The 22,581-nt window shown below is 51.5% G+C and overlaps 1 protein-coding gene across 1 annotated transcript in view; it reads right to left on the minus strand.

Annotated features, from left to right (window-relative positions):
• Positions 1-22,581, minus strand: part of TMEM266 (transmembrane protein 266) — a gene marked incomplete at both ends in the record, with an annotated part of 90,785 nt that overhangs the window by 17,915 nt on the left and 50,289 nt on the right. Inside the window, 3 exons of the mRNA XM_080691666.1 lie at positions 9,192-9,307; positions 13,712-13,850; positions 14,825-14,881. Coding sequence (XP_080547792.1) covers positions 9,192-9,307; positions 13,712-13,850; positions 14,825-14,881 — 312 coding nt within the window. The remainder of the gene's footprint in view (positions 1-9,191; positions 9,308-13,711; positions 13,851-14,824; positions 14,882-22,581) is intronic.

Raw genomic sequence — 22,581 nt, forward strand, 5'->3', positions numbered from 1 at the left:
AAGAAACCATGGCCCCAAACTGTTTGAATCTAATAAAAAATAAAAAAATCAGCCCACAAATTCAAGGAAGTCAAACACTCTTAAGCAGGAACAAGTATAATAAAGTCGCGCTTAGACACCTCGCAGTGAACACGCTGGACATGGGAGGAAGCCCCCAGGCGTGGCTCCCCGGGGCTCACGTGGGCCTGCTTCCAGAAGAAAGAGTGCCCAGTGGCTCTGATGATAGAGGGAAACAGTCTTCCATTGGCAAACTGGCCAAGCAGAGAAAAAGAGACTATCCCCGGACTCGGAAAAGTGCAGTCACAGCCCCACTAAAGGCACATCATTAGCTAAGTATTTCCAGTCAGACAACCCGGCCCGTCATCTGGGATCCACGGGGAAGCCCGAAGCGTGCATTACCGGAGTGGATAGGCCCCTCCATGGGCTGGGTTTTTAATGCACGCCCAGGTGGGACCAGACCTATGGGAGTGGCCGCACCCAACGCTTCTCTACCTTTAATGGGCTGGTTGCAGAGTCCAGTGGACACCGGCCTTGCCCTGATCAATGCCCAAAGCTCGGAGGCATCTAATGTAATAGCAATAATCTTGCTCCTCTCCTGCCTATTAGTGCTGTCTGTACAGCCTGCCCAGCCTTCGAGCCCATCTGCTGTTGGGATGGCATCCAATGTTTATTTCCATTAGTTTCCCCATTGTTGGGAACAATAAAAATCAGGAGACAGCTGCAAACTAATGATTTAGGAGCAGGGCGGAGTTGAAATCGACCTTGGCCCCTTTCCATCCACGGTGAAGATGACTGGTAGTTGGCCATAAATTTAAATTATGGCAAAAGGATAACATAAGTTATTCCTCTGATGGCTAATTTTATCAGCCAAATAGGCTTGTCATTAAAGCTATCGGCTGTTTTACAAATCACTTTCCATGTTTTTTTTTTTTTTTTTAAATCTCTTTCCACAGTGGAGATCTTGAATTATCCAGGTAACAAAAGCTATAGTGCTGAGCTGGGGACAGGGAGCTTCTGGTCTCTGCAGGAAAAGAAGGAAATCTTTGGAGTGATCCAGTGTTGAGCCCCATTTCCAGAACCAGGATAGAACTCTTTTCTTGCTGTTTTCCGTGTGTGTGTGTGTGTGTGTGTGTGTGTGTGTGTGTGTGTGTTTTACTAGGAATTGAACCAAGAGGCATTCTACCTCTGAGTTATACCCCCAGTCCTTTTTAAAAAGTTATTTATTTATTTATTTTTTGTTTTGTTTTAAAAGAGGATCTCCCTAGGTTGCCGAGAGTCTCACTAAGTTGCTGTGGCTGGTCTCAAACCTGCGATTCTCCTGTCTCAGCCTCCCAAGTACTGGGATGACAGGTGTGCACCACCACGCCCAGCTTCCTATTATATCTGCTTTGCAATCCTTTCTTCCAGCCGTGGATCTATCTTCAAAGGTGACCAGCTTGTGCCGCTCCATGGGCATTCTTTTAGAGATGCCGAGTATTGGGCCGGGAGGTGGGCCTGCTTTCATTCAGGCCTCCCTGTCCCCTCTGTGACATCTCTGGTGCAGAGGAGAGGGCCATGACATCACCCCCTCTCACCAGGGCTTGAATCAGAATGATCAGTTTGGAGCCAGGCGAGGCAGCACATGACTGTAATTCCAGTACTTGGGAGGCTGAGATAGGAAGATGGCAGGTTTGAGGCCAGCATAGAATAACTTAGTGGACTCTGTTTAAATAATAAATAAACAATGCTGGGGGTGTAGCTCAGAAGTAGAATGCCCTTGGATTCAATCTCCAGTAATGCGTCCATGTGTGTGCACACACACACACAAACTTGCATGCGCGCATACACACACACACACAGATTATCACTTGGGCTGGGGGTGCTCAGCAGTAGAATGTTTGCCTAATGTGCATGAGACCTTGGGTTAGACCCCCAGCACCAGAAAAACAAAACAACAGCAAAAACCAATGATCACGCCAGGCGTGGTGGCGCACGCTTGTAATCCCCGCGCTTGGGAGGCGGAGACAGGAGGATCGCGCAGGTTCGAAGCCAGCCGCGCTGGCTTAAGAGACCCTGTTTCCAAATAAAAATATAAAGTATGTAACCCGGAGGTAGAAAGCCCCTGGGTTCCATCCCCAGTACCACCAAAAAAACAAACAAAACAAACAAAACACTGATCACATCACAATGATCACTTTGTTTCTTCAAGATGGACAAAGAGCTGAGGAAACTGCTCTCCTCCGGAGACGGTGCTGACTGACTCCTGCTGCACTGGGTTTGGGATGCGGGGGGAGGAGGGACTGTCACAGCATCCAAGGCCTTCACGGAGGCCTTGCGACTGAGTCTTGCCAGTGAAGCATGAGACATGTGGCCGCCTCCAGGCCTGGCCAACAGAAGCCTGTGGTGCTCCATTCTGGGCTCGTCCTTCTTTCTACACGGGCTGATTGGAGAAGACCCAGGAGGAGAAGGAAGCGCTCTATCTGACATCACTGCCCAAAGATACCTTATTTCACAGAGGGAATTAACACTGAGGTTCCGGGCCCCGTCCCCAGCCCTTCCATGACAAACTGCCCCTGGGTAAGGAACAGCCCCTCGGAGCAGTCTTGCCATCTGTAACGGGATCCTTATAACCCTGATCATCACGTCAAGAAGAGCTCGGGAGTGTGACGGTACTCGTAAGAGATCACCGTTGTCCAAGTGCTTTTGGAGCTGTCTGTGTTCTCTCTCTCCCTGTCACACTCACTGATGAGCCTCCATGGGTATTCCCTGATTTGGTGTGATCGTGACATCATCCTCACGGGAGAGCCTCAGTGCCTCCGTTTTTCCAGCGAGGAGCCAAAGCTCAGGGACACCGGGGAGATGACTAGTCACTGGTGAGGTTTGGACCCCGCTTGCAGGCTCCCCCAGGAATGAATGCCCCCGCTCTCCAGTCTGCACCACAGGGACTCCTCTTGCAGGGACGGATGCTTACTCAAGGTCAAGGGCTTTCTTAGAGGCTGGCCTCCAAGTCAACCTGGATCAATTGCCCATCTTCCCACCCTGGCATTTTGCAGGGCGGTAAGAAACAAGCTGCCCTTTAGCACAGAAGGCAAAATGTACAAGGATCTCCTGCAAACAGGCAGACTGGCACCCAGGGTCGCCACAGGGTCCCGCTAAGAAGCACTTTTATCTTTCTAAAAAGCTAGGGGGGGAGAGAGGAAGAGGGGGGGGAGAGGGGGAGAGAGAGAGGAAAAGAGAGAGGAAAAGAGAGGGGGGAGATGGGGGAGAGAGAGAGAGGGAGAGAGAGATAGGGGGAGAGAGAGGAAGAGAGAGAGAGGGAGAGAGAGAGAGGAAGAGAGAGAGGGGGAGGGTGGGGGGAGAGGGAGGAAAGAGAGAGAGGAAGAGAGAGAGGGGAAGAGAGAGAGGGGGAGAGAAAGAGAGGCGGGGAGAGAGAGAGGGGATTTATAGTGGAGAAACCTAAGGGCACTGTCTGAGCCACATGATCAGGGTCAACACTGACAGCGAGGCATCGCTGGGACAGCCCGTGCTCCTGATGTGCCCTGTGCTGTGCCAACAGTGGCATCTCCCCCCTGTGGTCTTCCTTCCCCAAAACATAACCCCGGTGTTATCATGGGAAAAAACAAACAAACAAACCCAGACAAACCCCAGCAGAGACATGTTCCACAACATACCCGGCCACCGGTGCTCCTCAGCATGGAGGCCAGGAAAAAAGACCAACTGAGAGACTGTCACCGCTGAGAGGAGCCCGAGGAGCCCACTCAGCGCAGCGCGGGGTCCTGGAACTGATGAGGGACAGTGTGGCAAGACCCAGGAAAGCCGAAAGATGTGTGGATGTTGATTTATTCATTGTAGCAAATGACAGTGTAGGATGTTAATGACAGCGGTACTGGGCACAGGCTCTATGGGAGCTCTGCTGACTTCACAGTTTTGCTGTAAATCTGAAGATCTGAAGATTTTTTTTTTTTTTTTTGTATGAGCGTGGTATTAGAGGTTGAATTCAGGGGCATCCTACCTCTGAGCCACACCTCCAGCCCTTTTTAATCTTTTGTTTTTGAAATAGTATCCCTAAATTTCTTAAAAACAAAGCTTACGCTGGGCGTGGTGGCGCACGCTTGTAATCCCCGCGCTTGGGAGGCAGAGACAGGAGGATCGTGCAGGTTCGAAGCCAGTCGCGCACGCTGGCTTAGGAGACCCTGTTTCCAAATAAAAATGTAAAAATAGGTCTGGGAGTGTAGCCTGGAGGTAGAAGGGCTTCCAGGAACCCCAGTACCACAAAAAACAAAAAAACAAAAAACAAAAAAAAAAAAAACAAAGCTTACAAACCAGGCACAGTGGTACATGGCTGCAACCCTGGGAGACTGAGATAGGAGGATTGTAGGTTCGAGGCCAGATTCAGCAATTTAATGAAAGCCTGTTTCAATATAAAAATTTAAAAAAGGGCTAGCTAAGTGTGTAACTCAGTGGTAGAATACCCCTGGATTCAATCCCCAATACAAACAAACAAATGAATAAATGAAAAGTTTAAGCTGGTTACGGTTAAACTATAATGCCATACTTGGGAGGCTGAGATAGGAGGATCACAGGTTTGAGGCCAGCAGGCAGCAATTAACAAGACCCTATCTCAAAATAAAAAATAAAAAGGGTTAGGGGTGTAGTTCAGTAGTTAGTATATTCCTGGGCTCAATCCCAGCAAAACACACACACACACACACACACACACCACAGTTTATTTTTTAAAATGGCCAGATATGGTGGCATATACCTATAATCCCAGTATCTTGGAGGCTGAAAGAGGAGTATCATAGTTTGAGGCCAGCCTCGGCAACTTAGTGAGACCCTGTTTAAAAATAAAAAGCAAAAAAGGTTGGGACTGTAGCTAGGAGATTGAATTCCCCTGGGTTCAGTCCTCGGTAACACACACACACACACACACACACACACACACACACACACACTAAAATGAATGACGTTATGGCAAATATTTCTGCTGGTATATTCCAGGGAGAGAGCAAAGCGGGTGCTATATTTGAGCGGGGACCCTACACATTTCCCTGGATCTTTGGCACCTGTCGAGTTTGCTGAGCCGGAGCCAACTCTGAATTCAGTCTGGAAATTACACTATTAAGTTAGTGCTGAGGACTCCGACAGGGGGACTAGATGGCCTGGAGCGGGGAGAGCCTGGTAGGCAGAAGCAGGAGGCTCTGGAAACCCCACCAGCCTGCAGGCCGAGGCAGGGAGGGCTGCTCTCGAGTAGGAAAAGTGGGGTAGAAAAGCACCGTCCGCGCGGTGGGCTGGGGAGGGCGGGCCCGCAGGTGCACACCTGGGTCTGCCCGGGTCAGCGCCCCCGAGTCACTGCTGACATCTCACAATCCGCTGGCGCGGGCCTGTGATCTCAGTGCTCAGGAGGCTAAGATAGGAGGACTGCAGGTTTGAGGACCTGGTAATTTCACAAGACCCTGTTTCAAAATATAAATAAATAAATAAATAAATAAATAAATAAATAAATAAACAAGGACTGGCTGCGGATATAGCTCAAAGATAGAGCGCCTCTGGGTTCAAGTCCCAGTACCCCCCCAAAAAAAGTCTCACAATCATCCTTCAAGGATTTTATTACTATTTATTCCATTTATCAATTAGCAAAGCAAGTCCCTTAAAGATCCCATCAGTGACCAAAGCTATAAGATCAGGAAGAGGCAGGGCCAGCTTTGGACCTTGGTCTGTTCCTAAAGTCTGTTCCCTTTTCTTCCTTCCTTCCTTCCTTCCTTCCTTCCTTCCTTCCTTTCTTTCTTCTTTTCTCTGTCTCTCTCTCTCTTTTCTTTCTTTTTTTAGTACTGGGGATTGAACCCTGGGGCATTCTACCTTTGGACTATACCCTCAGTACTTTTTATTTATTTTTTTGTTTTTAAGCAGAATCTCAATAAGTTGCTGAGGTTGGCCTGAAACCTGGACTCCTCCTACCTCAGCCTTCCAAGTACTGGGATTACAGGCCCACATTAATGCATCTAACTAAGTTCGTTTCTTTCTTTCTTTCTTTCTTTCTTTCTTTCTTTCTTTCTTTCTTTCTTTCCTTTCCTTCTTACTGGGGATTGAACCCAGGGTCATTCTACCACCGGGCTACATCCCCATTTCTTTCTTCTTCTTCTTCTTCTTCTTCTTCTTCTTCTTCTTCTTCTTATTATTATTATTATTATTATTATTTTGAAGCAGGGTCTCACAAGGTTAATGAAAGTGTCTCCACTTGCTGAAGCTATCCTCAAACCTGCAATCCTCCTGTCTCAGCCTCCCAAAGTACTGGGATTACAGGCATGCATTACCATGCTTAGCTAACTTATTTCTTTGGGTCTTGACTATTGTCCAGTCAAGCCTGAAATTTGGTTTCAAAATACTGCTGGAAGGCAGTGCGTGCTGCTCTATCCTGGGGCAGGGCACCCTAACTTTGGAAAGCAGGCTTCCAGGTTTCTGTGCAGAAGCCGGAGAGCGTCGCTCCAGCCAGCCCTCCGCGGCAGTCCCGCTGGGACTCCAGGCTGTCTGGCCCTTCTTGCTGTCTTAACTGAGATGACAGGCTTCAGGTGTTTTTTAAATTAAAACGGGTAGTTTCTGTTCATCTCTTTTCCAGATGTCACTATCTAGAGGGAATCTGTCTTTATTTATTGACTTTTTCCTGTGCAAAGGAGTCTCCCTCTGGCCAAGCCCCCCGGGCAGGAGGCCATGTGCGGGAGTGACTTGATCCGGGCCGGCGGGGGCCTGCCGTCCCCAGTGGGCTCAGGATGGGGTCACGGTGGAAACCGTGGGAGGTGAGTTTGCCTTTGAGAGTTTTCTCCCTGCCACGTGGCACAAGCACTGCTTGTGTGAGGCAGGCGGTGGTGGGTGAGCTCTGTGCTGGGCTGGGCAGCTGTGAATTTGCCAGGGTGGACGCACCGGGGCCAGCGCCTTTCTCTTTGCAAAGCACAGCAGAGGAGAGATCTGTCTCCCGATCAGGACCTGGGCGAAGAAGTGCCCAGCCAACCTCAGGCGGTGTCTCTGTTACACCCAGGACTATCTTCTCCTTCTTCCTCTCCCCTCCCCCCAAAGCCAGACCTTTCCTCAGCTGGGTGGTTGCAGCGACTCCCCCTCCTGCCCTCTCCTACCAGTCCTCCAGCTACAGCCAGAAAGATCCATCAAAAACTCCCTCTGTGACGGAGACACACCTGCGTGCGTGCACTAATGAATTGCTTTGCCGCTCACTGTGGTGTGGAATCATAATGCACCAAGAAAAGTATAAATATACAAGAACAGAACATGAGAGGGAATAGCACCTATTCGTTTCCAAGAACAGAGAAGTTTGCGAAAAATAAAAATTGCTAGGAAAAACAAGACAAATAAAATAAACTTCAACTATCTGTAATTAAAAACGAAACACACACCAGAGCAGATTCCTCCCACCCCTGCTTCTAGCACTCCACACCTCCTCTCTTCCCAAAATGAAGCCTGAACAGCCCCGGTCACCCCTCCGGGCCCCTCCGCATCCTCACATGGGACAGCTCGTGCTCCCAGCGCAACACCCACTCCTGGGTTGCGCCCAGTCCCTCTGCCTGGCTTCCTTCCCAGACGGCTCCACACAAGATCGGCTCCTCCGCAAACCCTCCACCCCGGCCTGCAGAATCCTGGACAAGCCCCCGTGGAGCATGCAGGGCAGCAGACTGCACGGGCCCGGCTCCAGGCCACGCAGAGTCACTGGAGGGCAGGGACCAGGTCCTGTGCAGGGCGGCATCTCCAGGGCCTAGCTCAAGCCTGCACAAAGCGGGCACTCAATGGCGCTGGCTGACAGGGGGCTGCTTGGGGGCTGAGCGCGCGGCTTCCTAGCCTGGGACCCTGTACAGAGAGTCTTGCCCCAGGGTGCCTGGACATTGTGCTCCCGAGGGGTGTGTCCCCAAAGGCACCTCCTGTCACTCAGAAGCCTTCCCTGCTGAAATGGGAGGCGGTGGTGCCAAAGCCATCAAAAGATTTGCTTCACTGAGAGACATTCCAAGAGGATTGGTTTTTTTCTTTTTCTTTCTTTTTTTTTTTTTTTTTTTTGTGTGTGTGTGTGGTACTGAGGCTTGAACTCAGGGGCATTCTACCTCCAAGCTCCACCCCAGCCCTATTTTATTTTATTTTTTATTTTGAAACAGGGTCTTGTTAGGTGGTTGAGAGTCTTGCTACTTGCTGAGGCTGGCCTTGGACCTGCGATCCTCCTGCCTCAGCCTCCCAAGTACTGGGATTCCAGGCGTGGCTCACCGCGCCCTGCTCCTAGGCAGGATTTGAAGATGCTGCCTGGGTGCTCCTGCAGGGACATCTCCTAGGACACTTCCTGGTTTCCTTCCACAGGCCTCCCACCCTGGCCCACTAGGAGAGGTGGAGGAGGAAGGAGCCGAGAGACGCACTGAGCATTTACTGAGACCCACAGTGAACGGGGCTGGGCTGGGACTGGGACAAGTGAGGCGGGACAGGCCTTTCCTCAGCGGGAGAAGCTGCCCAGGGTGCATGCCCACAGCTTCTGTGGACAGTGCCCAGCACCTTGTGAGGGCTGTGGGCTATGGGAGGGGCCCCTTGGCAGCCTTGATGCACCATCCTGCCCCCGGCCCTGGGCACCCCAACTCCAGGCTCAGCTGTGGGAGGGGCTGTCTGTCCACTCACTTGGAGTCCCCCATCACCTTACAGACGAGGCAGAGACATGAGGCATCTCAGGCCTGAGTGCGGATGCTGGATTCTCAGCCTGGCCCAGCTGTATGGCCCCCTTCAACCCCAACAGGCTAGCCCCCATGAAGCCTTTATCAGGGTTCCTGGAGGGCAGAGAGTACTGCTAAAACCTTTTCAGGCTGGCTGAGGATCCTGGGTGGTGACTGGCACCCAGTGACCCTCAGCAGATGGGATTGGTCCCCTCCTTGAGAGACTGCCCCTTCTAGGGTCCTCTGGTGAATTGAGCTGGTGACTTGGCAGCTCAGGTAGAGGAGCTGAAGGGTCATCGTGGCGCAATGACAGGACACTGGTCTGGGAGTCAGGGTCAAGTCCAACCCTGGCTGGACTGAGCACTAGTGACTGCGGGGATCTGCCTCCCTCTCTGGGCCTCAGGGGGCTGGAGGAGCTTCCTGACCTCGGGGTCCCTGAGTTCTGACATCCTGTGGCTATCGGCACTGCAGTCCCCATCAGGGCCTGGACAGAGGTGGACGTAAGGGACAGCGGCGGTACGTTACCCCTTGCTCCTGGCAGATCTGTGTCAGTCTCTCCAGCTGCTCATCCTGGGTGACCTTGGCCTTCTCGTACTGCTGGACGACCATCTCCATCTCCACCTTGACCGGCAGGACGTAGGCTGGAAGACAGAAATGACCTGTGAGGAGCTGGGCCGAGCTTGGGCCAGCAAGGAACTGGCCCAGCATTTGGCCAGCAGCAGATTTAGGGCCTTCTCAGTTTCCTGGGGATGGGGAAGGTGATATTGGGGTACCCAACAGCATCCAGAAAGTACAAGAGGGCTATTGGCAACAGATGTTTCTCTCCTTTTTTTTTTTTTTTTTTTTTTTTTTTTTTGGTGGTACTGGGGTTCCTGGAAGCCCTTCTACCTCCGGGCTACACTCCCAGACCTATTTTTGCATTTTAATTTGGAAACAGGGTCTCCTAAGCCAGCTCACGTGGCTGGCTTCGAACCTGCGCGATCCTCCTGTCTCTGCCTCCCAAGCGCGGGGATTACAAGCGTGCGCCACCACGCCCGGCCTGTTTCCCTCCTTTTTCACAGCGATGTTTTTGGCCGTGTGCTCCGCTGCCTGGAATAACAAGTCTTCAGCTTCCTGTGCAACTATTGGTCACCTAACACAGAATCTGGATGATGGGTGGCATGAAGCGGCTTCCAGATGCCTTCCTGAAGAGGCAGCTGGAGCAGGCAGGGTGGTGGTACTGGGACCCTTGTATGTTTCTGGAGTGAGGTGAAAGGGTGCGGCCACTTTGGAAAACAGTTTGTCGGTATTTCAAAATGTTACACAGAGTGTGGCACACGGCCCAGCAGTTCTGTTCCGGGGGACCTAAGAGAGACGAAAGCATGCATTCATGCAAAAACCTGTATGTGAGTGTTTGCGGGAGCAGTTGTTCATAACAGCTCTCAAGCAGAAACAGCCCAAATGTTCACAACTGATGAATGGGTACATAAACATGGCCTGTCGCTCCAGTGGGATACTGTTGGACAATCAAAAGGGGCTAAGTACTGCTCATGCTGCAGCGTAGGAGCGGTAACAGTGTGGCAAGTGAAAAAGCCAGGTACAGAAGGCTACATATGGCTTTTCATGAAACGTCCTGAGGAGACAGGTGGCCAGGGCAGGGGGGATGGGAAGAGACCCTGAAGAGCAGAGGGTTTCATTCTGGAGAAATGAAAATGCTCTAACCTTAGGTTTTGGTGGTGGTTGCACAATTCTCTAATTATGCTAGAAGGCATTGAATTGGGGGTAGATTTTATGGCATGTGAATTATATCCCAATACACATTTAAAAAGAAAAGGCAGCTCTTGCCCCCTGGTGTCCTGTGTGAGACCCCAGTGCTGGACCCCAAGATCTGGGGTTGTAAGAGCAGCAAGTGTCCATTATTTCTCATCCATTATTGGAGAACAAGAGTGTGGTGATGGTTGGTTTTGACTGGAGCCCAGCAAGGAAGAGACCCTGTGGTCTGTCGGGTGCAGACATATCCATGACTCCTGGAATATGAGTTTGACAGCAAGTGTGACACTCCTATCACAGACCCCACGACTGCTCTAGAAATCGCAGTCCCTCAGCTAGATGCAAAGAGGGCAAAGATGTACAGAGATAGCAAAAAGCACATATGACCAGCCGCTTCGAGCTTTTGTGAGCCAGGAATGTGTCTGAGTGTGGGCACCACGTCTTGTGGCTCTAGGAGTGGGTCCATAGATGATGGTAGAAATCCCTGATCTGACTCAGACAGGACTGATCCAACACAAAGAGAAATGCGGCCAATGAGGATCGAGGCCCCGAGGAACTGTGGGTAGGCTACATTCCCGTTTCCCAATGCATCACTCTTTTTTCGTTTTCTTTTTGGGTACTGGAAGCTGAATCCAGGGGCATTCTTACCTCTGAGCTACACCACCCCGGTACTGGGGATAGAACCCAGGACATTTGACCTCCGAGTGACACCCCCGGCCCTATTTTTTAGTCTTATTTATTTATTTTGGTGGTACTGGGGTTCTTGGAAACCCTTCTACTTCCGGGCTACACTCCCAGACCTATTTTTTATATATATTTTTATTTGGAAACAGGGTCTCTTAAGCCAGCGCAGCTAGCTTCGAACCTGCGCGATCCTCTTGTCTCCGCCTCCCAAGCGCGGGGATTACAAGCGTGCGCCACCACGCCCGGCTCCCCTGCCCTCTTTCTGCAGACTCTCCTGTGAGAGAAATAAACTTCTGTTTTCTTGAGGTCACTGTTATTCTGGGTCTCGGTTACAGATTTGAGCCTATTATAACTGATAGACACAGTGAGACACAGAAGAGAAGGCCGGGCTCTGAGCACGAGGGCCTCACTGTTTCTCAGAGCGCCTCCATCTTGATCGTGGTTGTTCTCTGGACTCAGCTGCTCTGGGCTCTTTGGAAGCCTCATTAGCAGCTCCTGACAGTAACCTGGCCGCTGCCCTGGACCAGCCCTTCCCACTTCTTCAGAAACTGGTCACATGTCTTTGGTCTTGCCCTGCATTCTAGAACCCTCCGTGTCTACACTGGCCTGTGGCACCCCTGCTTCAGATGCTCTGGCTGCTGCAGGCATCATGTGGAGAGGGAAACTGGGACTTGTGTTTGCTGCTAGACTTGAGGGAGGCCGCGGGGCCCCGAGACCTGCTTCAGGCCTGGAGGCTGCCCCGAACGGCTGCCATCCCCTAGCATTCGAGGCCGGTTCACACTCAGGGCCCGAGAAGCACAGGCACCCCAGGGCTCCCCAGTCACCTCCATCCAAGCACCCGGGGTCTGGTGTGTCACAAGAAGAGGGGACAGCGTTCACAACTGGGCTGTCAAAATCCATTACTGTGAAGGTGTGCAGCTGTCCACAGCTCGCAGAAAGAGCCAGAAGGCGCCGTTCCTGCCCCGAGGGGAGCGGATGTTCTCACGGACAGAGCCAAGAACAGGGCCCCAGCAGATAGGGTGGACAGAGCATCCAAAGCAACGCTGGGGGTGTCGCTGGCTCTGGCTCCACTGGCGGCTCCAAGCCCGATCGCCCTCATCCCTCTCAGCCTCAGTTTCCCCATGTGTCAACGTGAGGAACAAACTGGACGGTTTCCCAGAACCTTCCCAGACGTCCAAGGTTGGACATTCCAGGTTGATGAAGACTGGGCGTCAGGGGCATCTGAGGTGAGGTGCGTGAGCCCAGCAGGAGGGGCCGGGGCCCACAGCATCCTCGGGCTGGGGTGAGGCAGGGCGGAGGCTGCCCGGCTGGGGCCGGAGACCTAGCAGCCAGCCCGCTCTTCTACACCTACCGGCGCGGTTGGCGCGGTGCGGTGGTGCACTCACAGGGCCAAGGTTTCTACAATCTGTACTCAAAATTCAGGGCTGGGAAAGATATGGATGTCTAGCTCAGTGGTTCTAAAGTGCTCCAGCAACTCCACAGAGGCGCGGCCGGGATAAGGAAAGTGTGTGCTGGAGGCAGGAGGGCTCTGGGTGCGTCTGCTCTGAGCCATCCAGAGAGATCCTTGCTCAACCTTCTTTATACCCGGGGTGAGAGATTTTGTGGAAGAAAGGAAGGGCTTAGTTGCTTTAAAAAACAAAAATACAAAACAAAAAACCCCAACAGCCTGGGAATCATTCTTGACAGGCTCTCCGCCCTTGGAGAAGCAGACAGCCCACCCGTGGGGTCGCAGATCCTGGACTCCACCTGTGATTCCAGGCCTGATTTACTCTGTGGCCTTCATCCCTATTGGCCTCAGTTTCCCCATCTGTCAAGTGAGATGGACCCATCTGTACCCAGTCTGGCTGGCGGGAGGTGTGCCTGCCTGTTATTTCCTCTGCTTCAAGGACAGCTTTCTGGAGCCTGGTGACTCGGGTCCTTCCTCCCTCAGTTGATAACTGTGCCCATGTCATCCATTAGCCTCTGGACCGCCATCCCGGTGCCCAACACCATTATCCATTCTTCAGGGTTGAGGTTTCTAGTTCCTTTCCCAGACCCTGCAAGGACACAGCTTTGGACAGACCCAGCAGCATCTGGGCCACCAGCCCAGTGGCAGGTGCATCAAGACACCTGGGTTGTAACAAGCTGCTCCTTCCAGAAGTGACAGGTCCTGCTGCAAGCTCCCACGGCACACAGCAAACAGTTGTGTCAGAAGTAACGCGTGAGCCAGGCGGGGTGGCGCATGCCTGTAATCCCAGTACTTGGGAGACTGAGACAGGAGAATGACAGGTTCGAAAACAGCCTCAGAAAGTAGTGAGACTCTTATCAACCTTGTCTGTAGTGAGACCTTGTTTCAAAATAAAAATAAAATAGGGCTGAGGGTGTAGCTCCGAGGTAGATCGAATTCAAAGCCCCCGGGGTTCGATCCCGAGTACCGCACACACACGAAAAAGATGAACATGTGATCTCTAAACAGAGCGGCTGGACATCCGAGCCGTGTGGGAGAGGGTCCTGCACACGTGACCTATGCGCTGCACCCCAGCGCAGGCTGGGCCTCCCCACCCGCAGCCTCCCTCCTCTCAGCTCGTAGGGTCAGTGTCTGTCGGCCTCACCAACCTGCTCTGGTCACTCACCATCGATGACCCTCTTCACCCGCCAGATCCGGAGCATGATGATGAGGCTGATGGCATCCCAGGGGCTCCTGGGCCCGTTGGCCACAGTGGACGCCACCATCGGGGCCAAGGACAGGATGATCACGGCCCCGTCAAACACCTGGGAGAGGAGGCGTAGTTCAGCACTTGCCTGGAGCCGGGTTGCATGTCCCAGATCAGAGGCGCAAACAGGCAGGCAGCGGGTGCCGGCTGCCTCCTCCAGGGGCCCTGCATCCCCTCGGATGGTTGCCCATCTCTGGCTGCCTCTCCTGAGAGGCCTCCCTGCTCCTGGAGATACTGCTGAGGCCTGTCCTCCAAACAACCTGGCCCCGTCTCTGGTCCCCAGTTCAGCCCTGAGCTGTGTTTGTCCTATCTCAGGACGGGGCCTGTGGTCTGTGCCCTGGATCCTGGGTCTCTGCCACAGGGAGCGGGGTGGAGGCTGATGGGACGCTTAGGGGACTTCTTTTCCTTATGAGAAGCAGGAATCTGGGATCCACGTGCCGTCCCTAACAGAGTCCCTAAGCCCAACGGGAGCAGAGCTAGGAAAAGGGAGTGCCCAATGGGAATGGCTGAGCCTTGGGCCCTGACCCTCCACCTGCCTGTCTCAGCCTTTCTGTGTCAGCTCCCGGCATTGGGCCAGAAGAGGCTGAAACACAGGCGGAGATCTGTAAAGGGAAAGGGAGGGAGACACTAGACACCTTACCAACTTGTGTGCACAAAAGTGCCTGCCACAGCCAGACTCCCATGCCTCGTCTCTACCTGCCTCACCCAACCCCTTTTATCCGAGAAGCACTTTCTTTTTGTGGTACTGAGAATTAAACCCAGGGGCATTCTACCTCCAAGCTACACCCCCAGCCCTCTTTTATTTTTATTTTGAAATGGGGTCTTGCTAGGTTGATGAAAGTCTCACTACTTGCTGAGGCTGTCCTCGAACCTGTGATCCTCCTGTCTCAGCCTTCCAAGTGATGGGATTATAGCCATGTGCCATTGTGCCCAGGGAGCTGGGCATTTTTGATGTCTCCCACCCTGGGATGGACGGGACAGTGGCATTTCCGGAAGCCAGGATGTCTAGATGGGGTGAACGTTGATCTTTACCTCTATTTTGTTTTCGATGTAATCCCAGATCCCTAGCACCACGATCCGTAGAACAGTCTGAGGAGAGGGAGGTAGGAAAGTCGTTATTGTTCTCCAGTCCTCCCCCAGCAGAGAAGATTCCAGAGCTCAGCAGTAAGAAAGGGTCGTCACCATCCCTTACGTGTTCCTCAGTCCGCGTGCCCCCTTCCCAGTGCCAGTGCCAGCTCCAGTTCCCGCGGAGGCCCGGGCCCCTTGCACCCACTTTTGTGCTGGCCCTCACTCAAAACCCTCCAGTGCTCACGGTGTATATTTAGAACACGCTCCAAATCCCTTAAAATGACACTCAGGATCCTGCCTCCCCCTCCAGCAACATCTCCTGACACTCTTGTCCTGATGCAGAACTATTTACAAATCTTGAGACATGAACTCTCTCTCCTTTGCCTTGTTTCTGCACGTGGTGAAGGCTGAGGTTAAGGACCCTCATTTCTCTCCTGCCCTGCTGCAGAGATTGAAGGGTGGGCACAGCTGTCCAGCTCAGAACTACATTTCCCAGCCTTTCTTGTGTTGAGGAGCAACCATGTGATCAAGTTCTGGCCAATGGCTGGTCAGCAGAAGCTCTGTGTACAACTTCTGGGTTGTTTCCTTAATCCATATATCCTAGTATCCCATATTGAGCTCAATTTACATTTTTATAGGTCCCCTAAATAAGAGTTTCAGGGGCTTTTTTTCTTCTTCTAAATACAGTAGACTCTGCTGTTCCTCCTCTTTCTCTCCTCTCAAGGATTTTGAATATGGGTGTGTATGTCTGGTGGCGAGCTATCTTCAAATAGGGACGGCTGGGAAAGAGATGGAAGCCTGCTAGCCCCAACAGCTGTGCTGCCTGCCCAGCAACCTGTGCCTCCGCGCGAGAGATTAGCCTTGCCTTGCGTAAGCTCCTGTACTTAGGGTTTTCTTGTTACAGCGGCTGGCCCATGTCCCGTCCCTCCTGTCCTTCTGAACTCAGCTCGGGTATCACTTCTGGGAAGCTCTTCCCTGTGCCCAGGCGCGGTGGTCCCGAGACGTCGCCATCCTCCTAGAGCTCCGCACCGTACCCTGTCTTACTTACCCCACCCCTTATTTGGACCTTGAGTGAGTACTCTAGGTGAGTACTCTATGTGAGTACTCTGACTGGGTAAAAACACTCCATATTATCTTGCTTTATTTTGTTGTTGTTGTTTGCCAGTCTTCTCTAACTGTGCCAAACTCAAAACTTAGAGTTTTTCATCTCTGAAATGCTACACCAGCCACCCCACCCCCAAATTCCAATTCCAGGGCTCCCAAAGCAAAACTTCCAGGCTAGGAGAGGTCAAAACACCTTGATCCAAATATGATTGTGGCCGCTACTCCTCTTCCTTCTTCCTCTGTTGTATTGTATTGTGTTGTGTTGTGTTGTATTGTGTTGTGTTGTATTATATTGTATTGTATTGTATTGTATTGTATTGTATTGTACTGTATTTGTGGTACTGGGGATTGGACCCAGAGGAATACTACTTCCTAGCTATACCTGAAGCTCTATTTATTATTATTTTTGATTTTATTTTTGTAATACTTGGTACTGAACCCAGTGATATTCTACCTTCAAGCTACACTCCCAGCCCCATTTTTATCCTTTATTTTGAAACAGGGTCTCCCTAAGTATCTGAGGCTGGCCACAAACCTGTGACCCTCCTGTCTCAGCCTTCCAAGTACTGAGATTGCAAGCATGTGCCACCACACCTAGCTCCTATTTTTTATTTTGAAACAGGGTCTTGCTAAGCTTCCGAGGATCTTGCTAAGTTGCTGAGGCTGGCCTTGAACCTGCAATCCTCCTGTCTCAGTTATGGGGTGTGTGCCACCATCCCCACCCTTCTCCCTCTCTTACATTCATGGCAAAACACCCGTGACACAGAGTATTTTATCTGTTCCAAGTGCACAGGTCTGTTGTGTTAGGCCCACATTGTCGGGCTACCACCACCCCACCCATCTCAGAACATTCCCATCATCCCAGACTGAAAACTCTGTGCCCATTCTCCCCTCCCCCAGCCTGCAACTTCTGTTCTCTGGGACTTTTTTTTTTCCAGTACTGGGGATGGAACCCAGGGGCATTTTACCTCTGATTTACACCCCCAACCTTATTTTTTTATTCTCTATTTTGAAACAGGGTCTCACTGAGCTGCAAAGGGCCTCAATCGGTAGCTGAGGCTGTCCAGGAACCGTGATCCTCCTGTCTCAGCCTCCCAAATGCTGGGATTACAAATCACCATGCCCGGCTCTCCTTTGTGAATATAACTGCTCACACAGTAGGATTCACTGTGCTTCTTTGGAAATAAGGCTCTTCTTAGCTGAGAGACCCTGGGGCTGGGGGCGAGGGGAGGGAGAAAGGGGCTGGATGCGCAGGAGAGGGAGGAGAGGGCAGCAGAGGCTGGAGCCTGGCTGCCTGCCCTCCCTCCTTGCTGGCCTGTCTGTGTGCAGGAGCCCATGCTCTGAGGAGCCTGGCTGCAGCCCACTAGCTCGCAAGCCTTTCCTTCCTCCCTTGGGCCCTGGAAATAGCAGCCCAAGGCAGCTGTGGAGAGGGATGGGGACACCTAGCCCTGTTTCAGCTATGGCCTGGGCTTTGATTTAAAATGCAGGTTTCTGGGCTATCATGGACACCCAGGACATCAGCATCGGGGGGTTCGACACCTGGGATAGCATGTTAAAGTAAATTTCTCTGGACGCCCCACAGCCCAGAGCTACTGGGATGCACAGGGTAACGCTGTCCCCGGCTACAGCAGAAGACCGCATGCCCAGAGATGGCAAGGAGGACGAACATTCGACTAGGGGCCCAAAGTCTGCTCCTCTTTCTGGCTCATAATGTTTTTATTAGCCACGTGGCACTGGCTGCACCCCTCAGCCAAGCAAACGACTGCTGCTCGCGCTGCCAGCCTCACTGGGCTACTCCAAGGCTCCAGCAGGAAGCGTTTGTGCCGGGGAACAAGCAGGGACCACTTTATCACTTGCCCTCACCGCTGGGGTCCTGGCCTTACAATCCTGCCCAAGCCCTGAGTTGCAGGGAGAGAGGGTCTGAGGGAACCGACTCCCCATTTCTAGCTGCCTCTTTTCCCACCTGGGCCTAAAGGTATTTCTGCCTCCATTCCAGTCTTGTCTGCAGGAGGTAGTCAGGTAAGGCAGGCCAGACGCCTGGCACAGACCTCAGGGATGCACCATCCACTGAGAGCTCACTAAAAGCCAAGCTCTGTGCAACTGGACGGAGCAGAACCTGAGATGCAGGTGGCGGGCAACCCCCCCCCCACCCCGCCTGGCTTTCCTTGGCAAGCCCTGCTCTCAGCAAGAGTCTCTTTTTCTTGTCCAAGGAAGGAAGCCTTGCCTTCCCAGAAGGAAGGCTTCAGGCAGCAGAAGCGAAGGGAGGGAAGTCCTGACCCTTGCAAACAGTCTGGTCTCTGCCTGAGGCCCCCGTCCCTCCCTTCTGGGCAATCGACTTCATTCCCTGGGAAGGGTCTGATGAGGCTCCTATAGTTTGGAAACCTTGGAGGATGCTAGTCTAGAAGTTGGCTTTGTGCAAATTTAAAATGACAGCCCTAAGCTGGGTGTGGCAGCACATGCCTATAATCCTCAGTACTTGGGAAGCAGAGACAGGAGGATCATAGGTTTGAGGGCAGCCTCAGCAACTTAGTGAGAACCCCCCCCCCAACAGTTTATTGGGACTCTTTTTCGAAATAAAAAAATTAAAAGAGCAGGGGGCGGGGGTGTGTGCCTTGGAGGTAGAATGCCCCTGGGCTCAATCCTCAGTACCAATAAATTAAATTAAATTGAGCTGAATTACATGGCATGTCTTGTTCTGGCAGAGGGAGATCTCTTGGCTCATGGGCAGATTGGAGGCTGGACACCATTGTGTCCTGCAGAGCCATTTGCAAAGTAGGGCTCCCCCCGCTAGGGAGAAAGGCACAGTGCATTTCTAGCCCTGAGCCTTGGCCCACGGTGCTGCAGCCCAGTGTGGTCAGGGGGCCGGCGCTGCAGGGCGGGGAGCTGGGTTCAGCCCTGGCGTTCCCTCCAGAAGCAGTTTGCTCCTGGGCAAGCTTCTCTTGGGGTTAAACTAGAAGGGAAGTGGGAGACCTGGATCCAGGATTCAGCTAGAAAGCAACAATAAGAAATGTGGGAAGCCTCTTTTTTTGGGGGGGGGTAGAAATTGAAACTGTGACCAGTTTTGAACTGGTGATGACTTAAAAGAAAGGAACCACTTCAACGGACAGGATGGATATTCACAAACCTATCAGTGCCAATCACAATGATGTGTGGGGAGAGGGAGGGCTGGGCTGGGAGCTGGGGAGGCTCACCCAGTGCTGTGTGCAGTGTGCCTCTATACCTCTGAACTCCATCGTGAGGTACAAGTACAATGCACCAATTAAAAAAAGAAAGAAAGAAAGGTTGGCCAGTGACAAGCACTGGTTGGGGTGGGGGGATCGCAGGGTGGCCCAACAGCGCTCCTGGGGTCAGGCGTGGGTAAAACAGGAGCTCGCAGAAGGTCTCAGCCTCCTCTGTCACTCCTGGGCCACAGTTGCCTGTTCCCTCCACACCCCTGGGAGCCCCTGGCCTGCAAGCTGCCTCCTCTCAGGGTGTGGCCTCCTCTAGGGACCTGAACGTGGACCCCTGAGCAGACACACGGCGGCGGATGCCTCCCCAGGCCAACTAACTGACAGCGCTGCGCTCCTTGAGCTGGGCTCCAGTTGGCACCTGATGCCTAGATGCCTTAAAGCAATGGGTTCAAGGCCCGGAGGCCTTGGGTGGCAGACATGTGAGGCCGGCCAAGTGCTCACAGTTAGGGAGCTCTGTCCTCCACCTTAAGTGAGGAGCAGAGCCTGAAATACACAAGACGTGCAGGTTGAGTCCCAGCGCCTCATCAGCTGAGGACAGTGGTACACACCTGGAACCCTGGTACCTAGGAGGCTAAGACAGGAGGGTCACAGGTTGGAGGCCGGCCTTGGCAATTCAGTTAAGACCCTGTTTCCAAATAAAAAGCAAAATCAGCCAGGCATGAGGGTGCATGCTTGTAATCCCAGCATTCGGGAGGCTGAGACAGGAGGATCACAGTTCGTAGACAGCCTCAGCTACTTAGTGAGGCCCTTTGCAACTCAGTAAGACTTTGTTTCAAGATGAAGAATAAAAAATAGGGCTAGGTGTATAGCTCAGAGGTAGAATGCCCCTGGGTTCCATCCCCAGTGCCATAAATAAATAAATAAATAAATAAATAAATAAATAAAATGGGGCTAAGGATGTAGCTCAGGGGCAGAATTCCCTTGGCTTCAATCCCCAGGAAAGAAAAAAAGAGAGAGAGAGAGAGAGAGAGAGAGAGAGAGAGAGAGAGAGAGAGAGAGATATGGGGGGCTTGGGGGTATTGTTTAAAGGTAGAATGCTCCTAAATTAAATCCTTAGTATCAAAAATAAATATATAATTAAACCCTCACCGACCCCAGGTCTCTCCTGAAGTCACTGTCCCCCCCACGCCCTGCAAAGGTCCTGAACGAGGGTGTCTCCACTTAACCCGCTTCAATCTGACTTTAGCCCCGCAGCTCCGGTCAACCTCTGCCCTGGGTTACCCACACCCCTCACTGCCAAACACTAAGGAGAGTGCCGGTTCTCCTCCTCAGGTCTGCTCCTGGGGCGCTGTCGATACCTTGCTGGGAGAGGGCTCCTTCTGTTTCCCTCTGGGTCCTCCTCCTGGGGCTGCAGGGCTAGCCCTCAGCAGTCACCTTTCCAGGTTGTTCGTCCCTGTCCACACCATGACAATCTTATCCTTGGCTTCCCCTGTCACCCAGTCCTCTGTAGGGCCCTAAATCCATGTGCGCACCTGGACTTCTTTCCTGAGTGGCAGTTTCTAGGTCAGCAAATGACATCGCTGTTACCTGCAGACTCCGCCAGACCCCCGGGGGCGGGCTCTCCTGTTCCTGTCTCTCTCGCCCCCCACCCTAAATCCCAAATCCTGCCATGTTCACCTCCCTCCTGTCTCCATTCCCACCACCACTTTTCTTTTTCTTTTCTTTTCTTTTCTTTTCTTTTCTTTTCTTTCTTTCTTTCTTTCTTTCTTTCTTTCTTTCTTTCTTTCTTTCTTTCTTTCTTTCTTTCTTTCTCTTTCTCCTTATTTTTGCGGGACTGGGGATGGCACCCAGGGGCATTCTACCTCCAAGCTACACCCCCAGCCCTATTTTTTATTCTTTATTTTGAAACAGGGTCTCACTAAGTTGTGGAGGGCCTAAGTAGCTGAGGCTGGCCATGAACCGTGATCCTCCTGTCTCAGCCTCCCAAGTACTGGGATACAAGCGTGCGCCACCACGCCCAGCTCCCCACCACCACTTTTATAGTTCAAACTTTTAATCCCTCTCAACTGAACCATGCCTTCTCTAAACCCCAGTCCTATCCTACCCCCAAGCCCTGCCCGGCTCCCACTGCCAGACCGTTTTCTCTGAAAGGCCAACTTCATCAGCCCTTCCCCGTGCTCAGAACCCCCAGGGACTCCTAACTTGCTATAGCTTTTGTGGTCAGTCCAAGATGAACAGTGTTTTTCTTGCTAGCTCTCCAAAGTTGCCGTTCTAGAATCCCTGGCCGGGACCTAGATGTGTCGTCTGCTAATGTGTGCAGGCTAATGTAAATCTGGGCTCTGTAAGAAGAATAAGGGCTCACCAATAGCAGGGAAACAATCTGTCTCCTGACAGCCTGACAAATACCCATTAAATCATAATAATTTAAGATAAACAAGTTTCACAGTGAATTCATAAAATATTCCTCAACTCGGAATCTATTTTCAATTTTAATGTGTGTGATCTTCCTTACACAATCCTAAAATTTATTAACAACTTCTGATTTTTTTTGCAGTACTGGGGGTTAATCCCAGGGACATTCTACCACTGAGCTATAGCTTCAGCCCTTTTATTTTTAATTTTATTTTTTGTTTTTTATTTATATTTTATTTTAGGGCCTCACCAAGTTGCCTAGGCTGGCTTCCAACTTTTGATTCTCCTGTTTCAGCCTCCTGAGCTGCTGGGATTGTCGGCCTGTGCCGCCTTGCCCAGTAACTAAATGTTTTGATTTATTAAAAACATACAAGAAAATAACAGTGACCTCAGCTCTTCTATAAGCCAGCAGGACAAAAGGACTGCACAGCTTTTGATGCTAATTGCTTGGTTTACTCTGACAGCATGATCCACTGTGCTTTCTGACTCAGACACCCCCCCGAGCTATTCTTGAACAAGATGGAGACACCAAAACTGTGTTTTTGTTTTGGGAATAAAAATTGATAATATTTCTCAAAGAATAAAAAGGTTTTCAAATAGCAGCAAAATAGGTTAAGTATGTCAATATGCCAGTGTACACTAATTTAATTTTATTATTATTATTATTATTATTATTATTATTATTATTATTTTGGTGGTACTGGGGGTGGAACCCAGGGGCCTTCTACCTCCGGGCTACACTCCCAGACCTATTTTATATTTAATTTGGAAACAGGGTCTCACTAAGTAGCTGAGGCTGGCTTCGAACCTGAGCGATCCTCCTGTCTCCGCCTCCCAAGCGCGGGGATTACAAGCGTGCGCCACCACGCCCGGCTAAGTATACACTAATTTAGAGTAAGTGTGTAAAAGCAGACAGTATGTGCGAAGCATTTGCTAAGCCATTTCTATTTGTGTTTTGCACTATAGGGTAGATTGATACCACCAGTCTCAAAATTTTAAATTTTATTAAAAAAAAATCAACTAGCAAGACCACAA

This window comes from Muscardinus avellanarius, assembly GCF_963383645.1.
Source record: "Muscardinus avellanarius genome assembly, chromosome: 3".
Classification (NCBI taxonomy): Eukaryota; Metazoa; Chordata; class Mammalia; order Rodentia; family Gliridae; genus Muscardinus; species Muscardinus avellanarius.